The 15,416-nt window shown below is 39.0% G+C and overlaps 2 protein-coding genes across 2 annotated transcripts in view; one reads left to right on the top strand and one right to left on the bottom strand.

The window, feature by feature from the left end:
• Positions 1-10,815, top strand: part of Bdp1 (B double prime 1, subunit of RNA polymerase III transcription initiation factor IIIB) — a 92,953-nt gene extending 82,138 nt beyond the window's left edge. The window contains exons 36-39 of the mRNA XM_051172466.1: positions 2,391-2,427; positions 4,392-4,644; positions 6,301-6,550; positions 10,346-10,815. Coding sequence (XP_051028423.1) covers positions 2,391-2,427; positions 4,392-4,644; positions 6,301-6,550; positions 10,346-10,477 — 672 coding nt within the window. The 3' untranslated portion in view covers positions 10,478-10,815. The remainder of the gene's footprint in view (positions 1-2,390; positions 2,428-4,391; positions 4,645-6,300; positions 6,551-10,345) is intronic.
• The window catches only part of Taf9 (TATA-box binding protein associated factor 9), a 720,252-nt gene that overhangs the window by 524,849 nt on the left and 179,987 nt on the right, over positions 1-15,416 (bottom strand). The gene's annotated exons all lie outside the window — the stretch shown is intronic.

Raw genomic sequence — 15,416 nt, 5'->3', positions numbered from 1 at the left:
TTATTTGTTTTTAAAATGTATTGTTGATCTTAATTTATTTTGTGTTTTATTTTTCAAGACAGGGTTTCCCTGGGTATCCCTATCTGTCCTGGAACATGCTCTGTAGACCAGGCTGGCCTCAAACTCAGAGATTTGCCTGCTTCTGCCTCCTGAGTGCTGGATTAAAAGCATGTGCCATCACACCTGGCATGACATTTTAAAAAATGGATCCTTTTTTTTTTTTAATGTATGTTAATGAGATGCAAATATTTAGTTTTTTTAACTACCTTTTTTATACAGATTTTTTTTTAAGTTAACGTTTTCTGCTTTGCTTTTTTAAAAATGTTCTGATTAGAAGGTAGAAAGCAAAAAAAAAAGGTAGAAAGCAAAGCTAGATCACAAAAGTTTTTTTATTCGTTAGTTGCTAATTTTCACATTGCTGGGAGCTAAGCCTAGGGCCTAGTTTATGCTAGGCAGGCGCTCTGCCCCTGAGCTATATGTGCCCCAGGTCTGCTGGTGAACGTTTTTGTTGTCTTATTTCTCTAAGGCAGAGTCTAGCTGTGGAACTTGGTGTAGCTCAGGCTGTCCCCAAACTCCCGGTTGTCTTGCCTCAGCCTTGCTGGTGGTGAGAGTATAGTTATATTCCATGTCTCTGTATGTGTGTTGGTTTGTTTTGCTGTGATTATTAGGTTGAGATAGGGTCTCTCTGTTTCCTCCGAACTGCACTCAAACTCATGAATCCGCTGCTTTAGTGTCTGGAGCTGTGGTTCTCAACCTTCCTGATGCTGCGGCCCTGTAATATAGTTCTTCATGTTGTGGTGACCTCCAGCTGTAAAATTATTTCCTTGCTACTTCTTTCTGTAACTTTGCTTCTCTAATGCGTTGTAATGTGAATATCTGATATGCAGGGGATCTGGTGTGTGGCCCCCAGTGGCTTGAGAACCGCTGGTCTAGAGTCGCTGGTCATAACTTTATTTTTATTTTGTAAGTGATAAACGTGGGAGCAGGGACTCAGTGGACAAAGTACTTGAGTTAAAGCATGAGGAACTGTGTTCAGTTCCAGTCCTCAAATAAAGATGCCGGGTGTGCTGCGTGGGCTTGTGGGCCTGGGGCGAGGCAGGCAGGATCAGGAGGGTCCGTGGGCTCAAGCAGCCTAGGCTACTGATGATTTCTCTTCAAAGAGGTGAATAATATTCCTGAGGATGACACCAGAGGTATCTTCTGACTCCACCCACACTCACACATTACTCCCTCCCACCCTTTTAAAAAGGTAAAATTACAAATGAAAGGTGCACGCTGTTGTGGGTACGTTAAGAAAATTAGATTAGGCCTAACGAGTTGGCTCATAAGCTGAAGAGCACCGGCTGCTCTGGCAGAGAGCCTGGGTGCAATTCCTAGCACCAACATAGTGGCTCACAACTACAGACGACTTGTGTCCCAGTGGATCTGATGCCTGCTCCTCATCTCCAAGGGCATCTGATATTCACATCATGCACAGTCATGCATGCAGACAAGATATCATACATAAAAGTAATACATTTTAAGAAGAAAAAATCTGCTGGGTTTATTTGTGATCTTGTGTTATTAGCTTTGTTTTAACCTTTCCAAAAAAAATACTGTGTATGCAAAGTTCCTCCCTTTTTTTTTTTTTTTTAACCCCCCACCCCCTTCCTTTTGAGACAAGAACGGTCTAGTTATGTAGCCCAGGCTGGACTCAAAACTCAGGATTATTCTGCCTCTGTGTTCCAGGATGGCATTATAAGTAAATGCTGCCACAGCCAGCTTTCTCCTGTACTGGTTTCAGCCCACAGTAGCATAAAGAAGATTCTGTTTGTTGAATCTAAGAGTTTGAACTAAGTTTGGGCAACATTGCAAAACCCTCAGTCGTTTTGTTAATTTTTTTTCTAAAGAATGAATAGTTCTGTAAATAAATAGGTTTTTCTCCTCTTGAATCACATTAGACTTTGTGAAGTCAAACAATCGACTTTACATGTTGGATCATCTTTGCATTTTTGAAACAGACTACTAAATGGCCGTGATATAATAGTTTGTTGATCGCCTCCTTTGAAAGGTGCTTGAGTTGGGGGTCCGGGATGTCCCTCAGTGGGGGAGCACTTGCTTAGCTCGTGTAAGGCCCTGACAGATGCTCAGTACTCTAAGAATGAGGGGCTGCTTCACTTGCCGTCTTTGAGATTCGTCAACTGAGATAAGACAGCTGATGATGTTCACCTTTCCACTGTGCTCTAGAGCAGACTTAATACCAGCAATATTCTTTTTTCACAGATGTTTAACTTGTGGTGTAATTCTGCCTCTGACTCTAGAGCTTTCTCAGAAATGCACATTTTCTCTATAGCATGGTAGAGAGAATAGAATTTGACTTTTCTAAAACTTTGTATGTTTTCTTGAAACAGGTATGTTCAAAGGAATTAAATGTTTTTGAGAAAACAGGTGAGTGTGATAATTTATATTTTGTTAAGTATTCTTGATTATTTCTGATACATGTAGTAGAACTTAAAGTAAAAGCCCTATTCATTTTTATCTAACATCTCAAACCACTGAACTCCTTCTTAAAAAGTTTTTAAGAGCCATTATCATCGGTAAAGCAGGTATCTGAAAAACCTTAGATATAAGTTTAAGAGGAATAATATTTTTAAAGTCCTTATCTATGCTTGTATTTTGAAGTATTTTTCTTGTATTTCACTCTAGGTATTTCAGACTTACTCTGATACTTTGATACATTTTAAACTGAGTTTTACACAGGATAAAAAAAATAGCTAACTAGCTTCATTCATTCTTCATGACAGTTTTCTCAGCACTTTTTATTGAGCTATTTTTTCTCCAGTGTTTTATTACTTTTGTTGAAATATCAGATGGCTGTAACTGCGTATTTGTTTCTATTCCTTTATTCTACTGTACTGCATGACTGTTTTGTGCTAATACATGCTGTTTCTATTGCTACAGTTCTATGCTGTAATTTTATTAATATCTTTGGGAGTGGGATGGCCTGACCTATTGTTAGTGCTTTCCTCTGTAGTTTTAATTTTAATTTTAATTTACTTTTTGATTTTTAACATTTGCCTGTCCCTGCTCTCTCTATACCTCCATTCCCATCCCAAGTCTCAGTTTCTGTGCCTACTTTCACATCCATGTTGCTGAGTCTTCCCTGGGCCCTGAATTGATTTCTTTAATTATTTGCTTGCTTATGTTTTTGAAATTGTTGATCATTTTTACCAGTAGACTTGAGTTCATCATGCCTTTTCCCGGTTCAGGAGGAGTCATGTTGACTTGCCTTTTCATATTTCTTGTGTTTCTGTGTTGCAATTTGCCAGTTTGTACATTGGTGGGGCAGATAATTGTTTTATTTATTTATTTATTTATTTATTTATTTATTTATTTATTATGTATACAGTGTTCTGCCTACATGTACACCTACACACTGGAAAAGTTCACTAGATCTCATTATAGACAGTTGTGAGCCACCATGTGGTTGCTTGGAATTGAACTCAGGACCTTTGGAAGAGCAGCCAGTGCTCTTAATCTCTGAGCCATCTCTCCAGCCCCAGATCATTGTTTTTTAAGACAAGGTTTCATTGTCTCTTCCTGGCTGTTCTTGAACTTATGGCAGATTTTCTGCCTTTGCCTCCCAAGTGCTGGGATTCTGGACATGTATCACCATACCCAGAGTCACAATATGTAGCCCCCTCTGTCCTGGAACTCACTGTGTACTCCAGGCTGGCTGCCTTCAGAGATCTTTCTGCCTCTGCCTCCTAATTACTTGCCGGTATTAAAGGCATGCTCCACCATGCCTGGCTTGATTTCTACTTGTTTTTGTTGCTTAACTTTTCAATTGCTACATGCTTTTCAGTGGTCCTATGATCTCTTTTCCACTGATGCTCTTGTTCTTTTACTCTTTGGTGTAGAGCCTATACTTTGTTTTTCTGACTATTGTCAATCCTGGTGGCACATGGAGGCTGTGTTGATCCACTGTCTTGGCAACCTCCCTTTTCTCCAAGTCATTTTCTTGATCTGTCGTTCGTATGTATGTATGTATGTATGTATGTATGTATGTATGTATGACTTCTTTCTTTTGTCTTTTTGTTTTGTATTGTTTGGTTTTGTTTTGAGATAGGGTCTCATTCTATTGGCCAGGCTAGCCTGGAACCCTGTGTAGCCTCAGGCTGGCCTCAAGCTCATGCAGCAGTTTTTTTATTTTAGCCTTTGAGTGCTGTGATTATAGGCTCATGCCACCGTTTCCTACTTTAACCAATAATTCCTAATAGGCTGCTCCACTGGGCATAATATAAACTGTCCTTGGAGAGCTAGGTTTGTTTAGAATACAATACTCGGGGTTAATTGACTTTTTTTTTTAATGTTTCAATATCTGTACTCTCTCCTGTTTTTTCTCTTTGAAGAGGAGTCTTGCATAGGACAAGACATTTCCCCTACCTCAGAGAACACACACACAACCTCAGAACCTCAAAAGGAACACAGTGAACCAACTTTTCAGGAAACGGAATCATCAGGATCACTTGATGCAATAGGAATGACCATGGCTCAACTGCCTCAGGACGAGGTGGTGTCTGATAAAGAAGCGAAAACTGATCCTGCTTCCAATTCTGCACAAAGGGGCAGCATGGCGTCATCTTCGAAACCCCCTCTGACCAGGTATTGTTTGGAACTCTTTAGTGACTATGCCTCTGCCTCGGGTGAGGAGAAGCTATATGATATGCAGCAGGCATGGCAGAACATGAAACCCAGGGCCCCGCTGCTCTGTAGATGTAGCCTGTGTCTGTTATGTAAAGGAAGATGGACAGCACAGACCTACAGGTGTACTCCATGTGACTGCAGCTGGGCTTTACAGAAACTGTCAGACAGCAGAGCCTCAGGACACGGTGCGCTCCTTCAGCAGCCTGCTTATGGCCATCATTTTGATGAACACATAACACGCTGTGTTGTATGAAACAAACATGTAGGTGAGATGAGACAACATAGAGTTGTTGTTGTGACTCTGGAAGTTGCTTTATTCAAGTTCCAAATAATGTGTCGTTTTGTTTCCTTGTGGCATTTAGTATGGGCTTCTCTTTGGGTCCATACCTCCTGCTGCCACATTGTTTTCACATGCACACTAGAAAGAAGTCTTACAGTACTTAATAATTACTGTTGTCAGCTGCATCAGAAACTTTAACCCGGGAAGTTCAGGATAATAGGCACTAGCTTTCACTAAGTGGAAAAGACATGTATGTCTTTTTCTTTTCTTTGAGATTTATTCATTTGCTGTTTATATAGAATTCTGGCTGCATGTGTGCCTGCATGCCAGAAGATCTCATTATAGTTGCTGGGAGTTGAACTCAGGACCTTTGGAAGAGCAGCCAGTGCTCTTAACCTCTGAGCCATCTCTCCAGCCCGGTGGGCATGGTGGCATTCAGCTTTAATCTTGGCACATAACCTTTAATCCCAGCGCTAAACAGATAGATTCCTGTGATTTCGAGGCCAGCCTGGTCTGCACCAGAGCTACACAGAGAAGCCGTGTCTCAAAAAACCATGGGGAAAACCAAAACAGACCTATTTCATCTTTTTTTTTTTTTTTTTTTTTTTAATACAGAAAGTAAAACTCATTAACATCTTTCCTGTCCCTTAGGGTTTACTGAAATTAGGAAAGGATAAAAAAGCATTGTCAGGTTTGGGTTGAAGCAAGTTGAGAAGCAGAGGGAGTGCAGGGCCGTGGGCTCTGCCGCACACAGGAGCAGGTGTGTGCTGCGCCATCCGCACAGCTGCCTCCTAAACTTAGGGTCCTGGTGCGCTTGACTCCGGCCTCACCTGTTTCAAAGCCAGAGCTCCATTTTTAATAACACCCCCAGGTGACTTATGTATACTTAGACACTTGGGCAGCCTTGCCTCTGTCACAGAGACACGTCATACTGTAGTGTCTTTGTTACACTTTATTAACTAGTACTTAACAACGTATGCCACTTTAGCCTTAATAGAAACACAGTTATATTAAGAATGTGTCTTTGTTTTAGTTTTTTGAGGCCCAGTCTTCATTATGTATTCCTGCCTGGCCTGGGACTCAGAGACCTACCTGTCTCTGCTTCTGGAGTACAGGAATTATAGGCGTGTGCCACCATGCCTGATAGATATAAGAATGTGCCTTGCTAAGTGTGGTAACACATACCTGTTACCATAGCATAACGGTAAGAGGCCTAGTCAGGGAGATCGTAATACATATAAAAAGGCCTCGTATTAAATCAACAACAAAAATCAGTGTGTGTCTATGTGTATGTGTACATATTTGTTTCAATATCTTTGCATTTTCATTTCTAGACCTGGAAGAAGACCTTTGGGATTTTTATCTTTAATATGTCCAAAAAATAGTTTAGAATCTGACGAAGTGACTCAAACCCATAGTAAGAAGCGCCTTAAGCCTCAAATACCTATATCACGACGGAATTTGAAAAAATCTAATCCACTTAATGCCAGCCAGAAAAAAAGTCCTGAATCTTCTGCTCCTCTCTCGTCACCATGTGTTACTGAAGCGCAGTCGGATAGTGCTGGGAGTTCAGCAGCAGCTCAGGTATGTGAGGGCTGTCGTGCTTTGTGGTGTGTGAGATGTAGCTGTCACCTGAACTAGGACAGACAGTTTGTCTGCAGTTGGATGTCAGAAGCTATTTCAGTACAATTCCATTTAAAACACGCGCGCACACACACACACACAACCAAACAACAAACCAGCTATTGAGCTAGCCAGAAAAGCCAGAAAATACCTTGCCATTCCTTCAGCCCGAAGACTCTGTGATCCTTAGAAGCCAAATGAAGTACAGTTTGTAGTTTTACTTGTCTTAGGAAAAAGTGTCCTGACATGTAAAAATTCAAAGAAATATGCATCCTCAAGCTGTGTAATGACAAGTTACTAAGATGAAGAAAAGAATCTGTGACCCTCTACATACTGACTTTTCACTGCTGCGATATTGTTATTACTAGTTCTCCCACAGTGCTGGGGAGGAACTCGGGCTTCATGCATCCTAGGAAAATGTCTTAGAGCGAGCCACTTCCTCAGCATCAGCATCGCTGTCAGGTCGTCCTGCAGAGTGCTTGTCGCTGTTAGCAGTGTGACCGTACCAGTGTAAACACAGCATGGCCAGTGTTAAGTACTAGTGTCTCAGATAAGTCTATCTTTTTGTTAAATATGATGGAGGAGTGAAAGTAGTAGGAATTTGCATTTTCTTAATTACTAGTGACTTGGGTTTTGAAAATATATTTACTAGATTTTTTTAGTTGTATTTATTAATGTATTTATTTATTATGTATTAGTTTTTCATTCTATTTATTTATTGGTTTCTTAGACCTTTTTGATTAGGATTAGTTTGATTCTCCAACTGAGTGGGCATAGTATTTCATCCCTGTATATAACAAGCACAAGGGAGGCCAAGGCAGGAGGATTACAGGTTTAAGGACAGCCTTGGCTATGTAGGGACATTCAAAACAAAGGTTTTATTAAAAGCTTTTTATATAAAAATTTTAATAATCAGTTTTGAGGGCTTTATTTTGTTCATGGTTATTGACTTGAGTGTATGATGTAAGGCAAAATTCAAGGTTGCTGGGTTTTTTTTTTCCTTTTTTTCAAAATAAAAGTACTAACTTAGAATTTTTGTTTCAAAATTACATATTAAAAAATGTATTATTGAAGTGTTCCCTTTCCACAGATTTATGAGATTGCCAGCTCTTGCCATCATATCCTGATCTCTCTCCTTTTTACATAAAAAACATGTTATTTTCTATCTGGTCTTCGTCAAAACAAACACAAGGCCAATATGTCTTAGAGACCTTTGTGAAGTAGTAAAGAGCTTTTTCTCTCTCTTACTTGCTCTTTCTCTCAAAATTTGCATTTTGAGATCATTGTAAATTTAACATGCAGTTGTAAGATATAGTGCCCCCCCCCAAATAAACAAAATTGCATCCACCTCTCACGCAGTTTCCAGTAGTGCTAATATTCCAGGCTGCAGAGCACCTTTGCGTTGTCCATACATGTGGCCTGCTTCCTCCACTCCCCTCCCTCAATAGTCTTCATTAAGTCTGGTATCTCAGAAATGTTACCGGAGTTGAGTTACACATTTAAGATTAGCGCCCCTCCCACGAACATAGCTTCGTGGACGTCCACTCAGGTAGTTTTGTATAGTAATAATGTGTTCGTTTTTCTGGTGGTTGTTTTATTCCCTCCCACTAACACAGTTTCCTGAATGTCCATTCAGGTAGTTTTGTATAATAATAATAATGTGTCAATTTTTCTGGTGATTTGTTTTACTTATTTTTATTTTTATTATTTCGAGGTGACATTTCATTATATAGTTCTATCTTGTGAACTCACTGTGTAGCCCAGGTTGGCCTGGAAATTGTGGTCTATTTCTGATTTTAGTAGTTTGTTACCTTTTGTTGCAAAATAGTATTCTGTGGTATGGATATATCACAGACAATTTTTGTTTGTATTTATTTGAAACAGGTTTTTTTGTTTTGTTTTCAAGACAGGGTTTCTCTGTGTAGCTGTGGTTGTCCTGGACTTGCTTTGTAGGCCAGGCTGCCCTCAAACTCACAGCGATCCACTTGCCTCTGCCTCCCGAGTGCTGGGATTAGAGGCATGCGCCACCACGCCCAGCTTGAGTACATACTCTACTGTGTGAGGTTTAACTTCTATGTGAGTCACTTACACTATTTATGGGTATTTAACTTTTTAGAAAAATTGTCTTTTACTTTCATGGTGATTCGTATAAGATCTTAAGAACATCAAGGAAAAGGCGCCTTCTGTGATATAGGTCGCAATGTTTCTTATATTCCATATTGTTTTTGCTTTTGCCATGCAGACATTTTTTAGTTTCGTCTAGGTAAATTTGTCAAAATCTTTTTGCCTTTGGATTTTTAAATCATTTCAAAAGACAATAATTTTCCTTAATCCAGGAGTTGAAAATACCATTCCATGGCTTGTTATAATAGGTTATTATTGGTTTTTTTTGGTTGTTGTTTTTTTTTGTTTTTTTCCAAGACAGGGTTTCTCTGTGAAACAGCTCTGGCTATCCTGGAACTTGCTCCCTTTTGGCTGGCCTTAAACTCATGGAGATCTCTTGCCTCTGCCTCCAAAGTGCTGGGATTAAAGGCGTGCACTGCCACTGCCTGCCCATGTTTTTTAAATTTAAGCCTTTGTGCCATTAGAATTTTTTTGTGTAAGGTATAGGTCTAACTTTTCAACACGTGGCTGTATAGTCAGTAATCAAACACCCCAACTTTTCTTATTTTTATAAAACTTTCATTTTTTTTGGAGACAGGGTCCAGTTAGGCCCACCCATATGTTCATGGGAGTTGGCCATCTAACAATTGACTCTTGGAGACTAGAAAGAGCGAGCACTGCTCTTGCAGAGGCCCCAGCACCCATGAGAGGATGCGCCTGTCTAATTCTAGTTCTAAGTGTGATGCACATAAAATCATGTGGAGATACATACATATGCATGGATTATTTAAAAATAATAAATTTCTATATACATAAATATACATTAAACTTTTATCTATTTCATTGGTGTATGTATTTGTTCATGTGTGGTATTTTGCTGCTTTTTTTGGTTTTTGTTTTTCTTTTTTTTTTTTTTTTTCCCCCCAAGGCAGGGTTTCTCTGTGTAGCCTTGGCTGTCCTAGACTTGCTTTGTAGACTAGGCTGGCCTGGAACTCACAGCGATCCACCTGCCTCTGCCTCCCAAGTGCTGGGATTAAAGGCGTGCACCACCACACCTGGCTACTTTTTTGTGTTTTTAGATTTATAAATATGCTAATTTTGATTTTTCTATTGAGCTTCTAGTCTTACTCTAGGAATTGAAATGCTTTCGTTGCAAACTTAACAGTGATTTAGTTTTGTACATTAAAATTTGCTTTCCTGAGAATCAAGATAAAGTAATCTTATTATAATTTGCTTAATAATAGATATTAAAAATTTAGCTTCCTTCTTTTTTTTCTTTCCTGTGTGTCCACCTGTATGTGCACACATGTGTAGAGGCTTGAGATTGACCTCTAGCCATCACACCTACGAAGCACTTATGTGGCTTCTGGATATCCAGACTGTCAACCTCTTGCTTATGCAGCAAGTGCTGTAATCACTGCGCTGTCTCCCCAAGAACCCCCTTGCTTCTGCTACAGAAGTTGCCTTACTATTAAACACTAAAGCTCTTCCTTGTCTAGGATTGGTTCACTTTCTTCTTTTTTTTCCTTTCTTTCTTTCTTTCTTTGCTAGAGATTGAGCCCAGCGTCTCATGCCAGCTAGGCAAGCAATGTACCAGTCCTCACTAGCAATATATAAACATTGTATTACAGTTTAGTTTCATTATCGTCCTAGGTTTCTTCTGATCAGCCATTGCAAAAAGAAAAATGTAAAAATGGGCCAAAACGAGCATCGGAAGAGGAGGTGACCACAGTCTCAGAGTTTGTCATCGATAACATCTTCATTGAAGTGAATGAGACAGAATAAGGCACTCTGGGTTTTTCCTTTCTTCCTTTTTTTCTTTCTATTTTTGTAATGAGTTTGAAATTTCCAGAGCAGTGTTTAGAAAAACACCACTGCCTGTTTTTATTTAGGTCAATTTTGAATATTTATTGAGCTTAATTTGAAGTTTTTATAATCAGTGGAAAGTATTTCATTCTTATTGACCCTGCATTTTGGAAATCCCAAGCAATTAAGACTGTTCTCTGTGCTGACAGACATCGTAACTTGTTTACACTTGACTAGTCCTGTGCTGAGCACATCTGGACTGGGGACTGTGTGGATACACATCTGCAGAAATCACAGTGCTGACGTGCTTCGTGTCTGATTGGACTTAATGTTTAGGACCTTCTTTTGTAAAGATGGATTTGCTTTGCTTCTAGGTTTTTGGTTTTTTGGCTTTTTGTTTGTTTATTTGTTTGTTTTGAGGGTGATGAAGGTCTGTTTAGTTGCCTGTTAGGAATATGAAAGCAAATTGTGAAACTCCACTTTGGTAAAGTTAAAACTTTTCTATTATCAGCTATTTGACTGGAAAAAATATGTATTTTTCTAATTCATGGTGATGTAACATTAGTGTTAATTGAAGATCTAGTATTTAAACTTGCTACTTATAAAGGTGGCACATCAAAGAGATTATTTATTTTTATATTTTTTATTTAAAAGTATATCCCAACTTAATTATTTTCACTTATCAGATTTGGGTAAAGAAAGCATTAACAAATAATTTGTCTCCTTCCTCTTTACTTTTATTGCTGTTTTAAAATGTCATAACTAATGTTAAGGTAGTGTTTATATTTTGAATACTTTTCTTATACTTTAGTATACTGAATTTGTACTGTGAATTTTGCTTTTCTTATTTCTTCTATTATCTCGGGATTTTCATTGGAAGAAAAAAATTAACAGAAGAGACAAATTGTCCTATAAAACTGCATCTTCTTAAGACACACACACACAGAGACACACACAACACATAGACATAAACACACACATGAGACCTTTAAAAAGACAAAAAGTTTAGTGATAGATATTTTTCCTACTAAATTCTGCTCATGGGACATGTGTTCCTTTAACCACAGAACATGATTCTGATTTTAAAGCAGAAAATAAGACAGGAAGACGTAGCAAAACCAGTGATGTTGTCATTATGAACTTAGGTTAATTTCGAGGCTTGTGATTTATGTGTCCTATTTCCCTGAACAGTTAGTTTTTCTCTGGTTCAAATTAAACTCTTCAAAGAGTAAATATGTTTGATTTTATTACAAAACCTTATTGAATGATACATTAGCTTGGTGGTTAGAAATTTTTCCACAAAGTATGTTTTGAACTATAAAGTGAGTGGTCTTAGTGGCCGCTGCTCAGTGCATGCTCAGTGAAGGAGCAAGGCCGACTAGCACATTAGGCTGTAGTTTTCTTTTTTTCCCTTAACACAGGGTTTTACTTGTTCCAGACTGGCCTGAGCTCTGTGTAGATGAGGGTGTGCTTCATTTGTGATCCTCCGGTCTGTGATTACAGGCATGTAGCACCATGTCCATTTCTAGGCTGTTCTAGTAGTAGAAGCCACAGGTTCACACATGCTGGCAGGCACCTTACCAAATGAGCCTTCCTAGCCCTGGCCTCTCCTGGTTTTGAGACAGGGTTTCTCTTTTTACCCCTGGCTGTCCTGGACTCACTTTGTAGACCAGGCTGGCCTCGAACTCACAAAGATCCACCTGCCTCTGCCTCCCGAGTGCTGTGTTTATAGGCGTGTGCCATTGTGCCCATCTTACAGTGGTTCTTCTCTGAAGGTGCTGATGTCTGTGTGTAGGAGTTATTTGTAAAATGTGCCTGAGGTTTAAAAAACAACAAAACTGTTGAATGTGTTATGAAATGATCAGTACTTCAATTGGAAAAATAATTTTACATCTAGGTAATCTTTGTCTTTTTCTATTGACAAAATGATGGCAACTTTTCAATTTTCTGAACAAAAGGATAGAACTCAGTGGGTCTAGAGTGATGCTAATTCATTGGACTTACTGTGAGCTTGTTTCTCATTCTGTGGCTTAGAGTAAAACTTAGGATGTAATGTCTTTGTTATAAAGGAAGACCTATAAATTAGATGGAAATTCTTGAAAGTATGCATTTATTTCGTATGATTAATGTCACAAAATCATGGGTAATTCACATTGCTATTTCAATGCTATTTTGTAAATTTTAAAAATTTTATGTTCTACAAGTTTTTTTCTTAGTGTTACTTGGGTTAGATCACTGAGACTAAACTATTATTTATCCCTGTATAATATTTATTTTTTTAACCTCTGTCTCTCGTTTGTCTGTAACAAACTGATTTTATGGAAGATGTAATTTATTGTATAAAGACTACAAGGGCATTTGTTATATAGAAAATGAAGTCAGTCAACAAATTGTCCTGCTCTTACAGCCTCAAAACAGGTGTTGGAAAGAGAAACACAATCAGTGCTTAGCTTTATAGTGGCCGGATCTGTGATGCCAGAACGATGATGTCACAAGGAGATGTGACTAAAGGTCTTTACATCTTAACAGGTGGCCCAGTCATGGCTTAAAAGTCTAATCGTTGATAAATTATTAAGGGAAGGCATAGAATAAATATTAATATCCACTGTTTACAAGTGACTGTGTATACCACCTTGCTTGAAGAAGTTTTTGACAAAAGAAGCAATATCTTGTCATTTGTAAATTTTCTTGTTCTAAAGAAAGCAGCTATGTTCTGTAGATAAAAAAATTATGTAAATAAAAGTTATTTTATATCATTTTTGTTTTGCCTTTTTCAAATAACTAAAGATTTATGTTTAGTTAACAGGTTTCTGCTTTCAATTATCATCTATACTTCTTCATAAAAATATAGTATTGCCAGGTACCATGGGCCAAGCCTGTAATCCCAGAACATGCAGAGATGTGTGAGTTTGAGGCTAGCCTGGGCTCTATACTAAGCCCCTGTCTCCAAAAAAAGAAAACAAAAACATGCATACTGTAGCTGGAAGAATTCTTGATGCTTTTTATGAAAAAAATTTTTTGTAAGAATAAGTGATAGATTTTCCTGAATATGAGGTTTTATTTACTTTTACTCTTTAATGAATTTTAAATATAACTCAAGATCTTTTGCTCCTTCCCCCCACCCCACCCCACCCCCACACACTCTGTATAAAGAAAGAAATTGGAAGTTTTAGTCCCAGAAATAATAAAAAAACAGGATTTTTCTAACTGTTTTTGTTCATTTTGTTTTGTTGGTTTGTCAAGACAAGGTTTCTCTGTGTTAGCCTTGGCTGTCCTGGATTCACTTTGTAGACCACGCTGGCCTCAAACTCACAGAGATCCGCCTGCCTCTGCCTCCTGAGTGCTGGGATTACAAATGTGCACCACCACACCTGGTGATTTTTCAAACTGTTTATTGGCAAATAATCCAAAAGTTTTTTTTTACCTAGAGAATTAATCTGTGGAAACTTGGTTAGTGTGGACATATCTTCAGCTACAGAAGAGTTTTGTCACAGATTTTTGTCCCACCATCAAAGAGATATGTATATAGCTGTGCTGTTTTGTCCGTTTACTTTTAGAGACATAGTAAAATAGAAAATTTTATTTCTTGGGGTGCCATAGTCCATAGTCATTAACTGTATCATCCAATATGCTACTTAGAAAACTTATCTGGGTGTGTATGATGGTACTTAAGAGAGGGTCATGAGCCTGAGGTCAGCCTGGATCCATGGCAATGCCCTGTCTCTGTGGATTAGTAGTTTTGTTCTGTTTTGTGTTACTTGTTTTTGTCAACCTCACACAAGCTCTGGTTGTCTTGGAATAGAGAGCCTCAACTGAGAAAATGCTTGCCAAAGATTGGCCTGTAGGCAAGTCAGTGGGGACATTTTCTTGATTCATCATTGCTGTAGGGAGGACCCAGGCCAGTGTGCATGGTGCCGCCTCTGGGGAGGTGGTCCTGAGTTACGTGAAAATGCAACCCAAGCAAGGCGGTGCGTTGTGCCGCGTTTCTCCATGGCTGCTGCTTCGGCTCCTCCCTTGAGTGCCAGCTGACCTCCCTCAGTGATGGACAGTGGTCAGGACAGGTAAGGCGGCTAGAACAACTGTCCGAAACCAAAGGGAGGACAAGAGGTTGATTGCTCAGTGCTTAAGAGCGCTAATCTTGCAGAGAACCCAAGTTCCCAGGGTTTCCAGCCCTCAGCCACCTGTAACTTCAGCTTGAGGGCATCTATGGCTCTTTTCTGGCCTCCGTGTACATGCTTGTGTACAGTCACTCATGCGTATACGTAATTAAATCTTAAAACCCTAATTGTTCAATCCCAAGTATTCAGCCCTACCTACAAACATATATGTAACATTAAATGGACTCAGCACTTTGCATTAATATGTTTATTCACATATACACACATATATGTATATATTTATGAATAAGCCATGAATTTGAGAGGGAGCTGGATACGGGTGGGGACTCAGGGAGGGGACTCAGGGAGGGGTAGGAGGGTCAAATGATATGTATTTCTTAATTAAAATTTTACAAAGTAAATAAAAGTGTTTTATAGTCTGGCTTCACACTCACTATGTAGCCTGGGATAACCTTGAACTTCTGACCTCTTAGTTTACTTCTTTAGTGCTGGAGTTGCTAAGAAATCGTTTTTGTTATTTTGAGACAGGGTTTCTCTGTGTAGCCTTGGCTGTCCTGGACTCAATTTGTAGACCAGGCTGGCCTCGAACTCACAGAGATCCGCCTGCCTCTGCCTTCCTGAGTACTAGGATTTTAGGCCTGTGCCATTGTGCCTGGCTTGGGAATTAGGCCCAATGCCAGGAATAAACATATCATTCAGTTCAACTGCTCCAGTTTGGTTTGTTTGTTTTTTTAAAAGACTTATTTTTTTTTTTTTATTACATATACAATATTCTGCCTGCACACCAGAAGAGGGTACCA

This window comes from Acomys russatus, chromosome 30 (assembly GCF_903995435.1).
Source record: "Acomys russatus chromosome 30, mAcoRus1.1, whole genome shotgun sequence".
In the NCBI taxonomy this organism is placed as follows: Eukaryota; Metazoa; Chordata; class Mammalia; order Rodentia; family Muridae; genus Acomys; species Acomys russatus.
The sequence above is the reverse complement of the archived record's forward strand: the minus strand, read 5'-3'. Positions and strand labels throughout refer to the sequence as shown.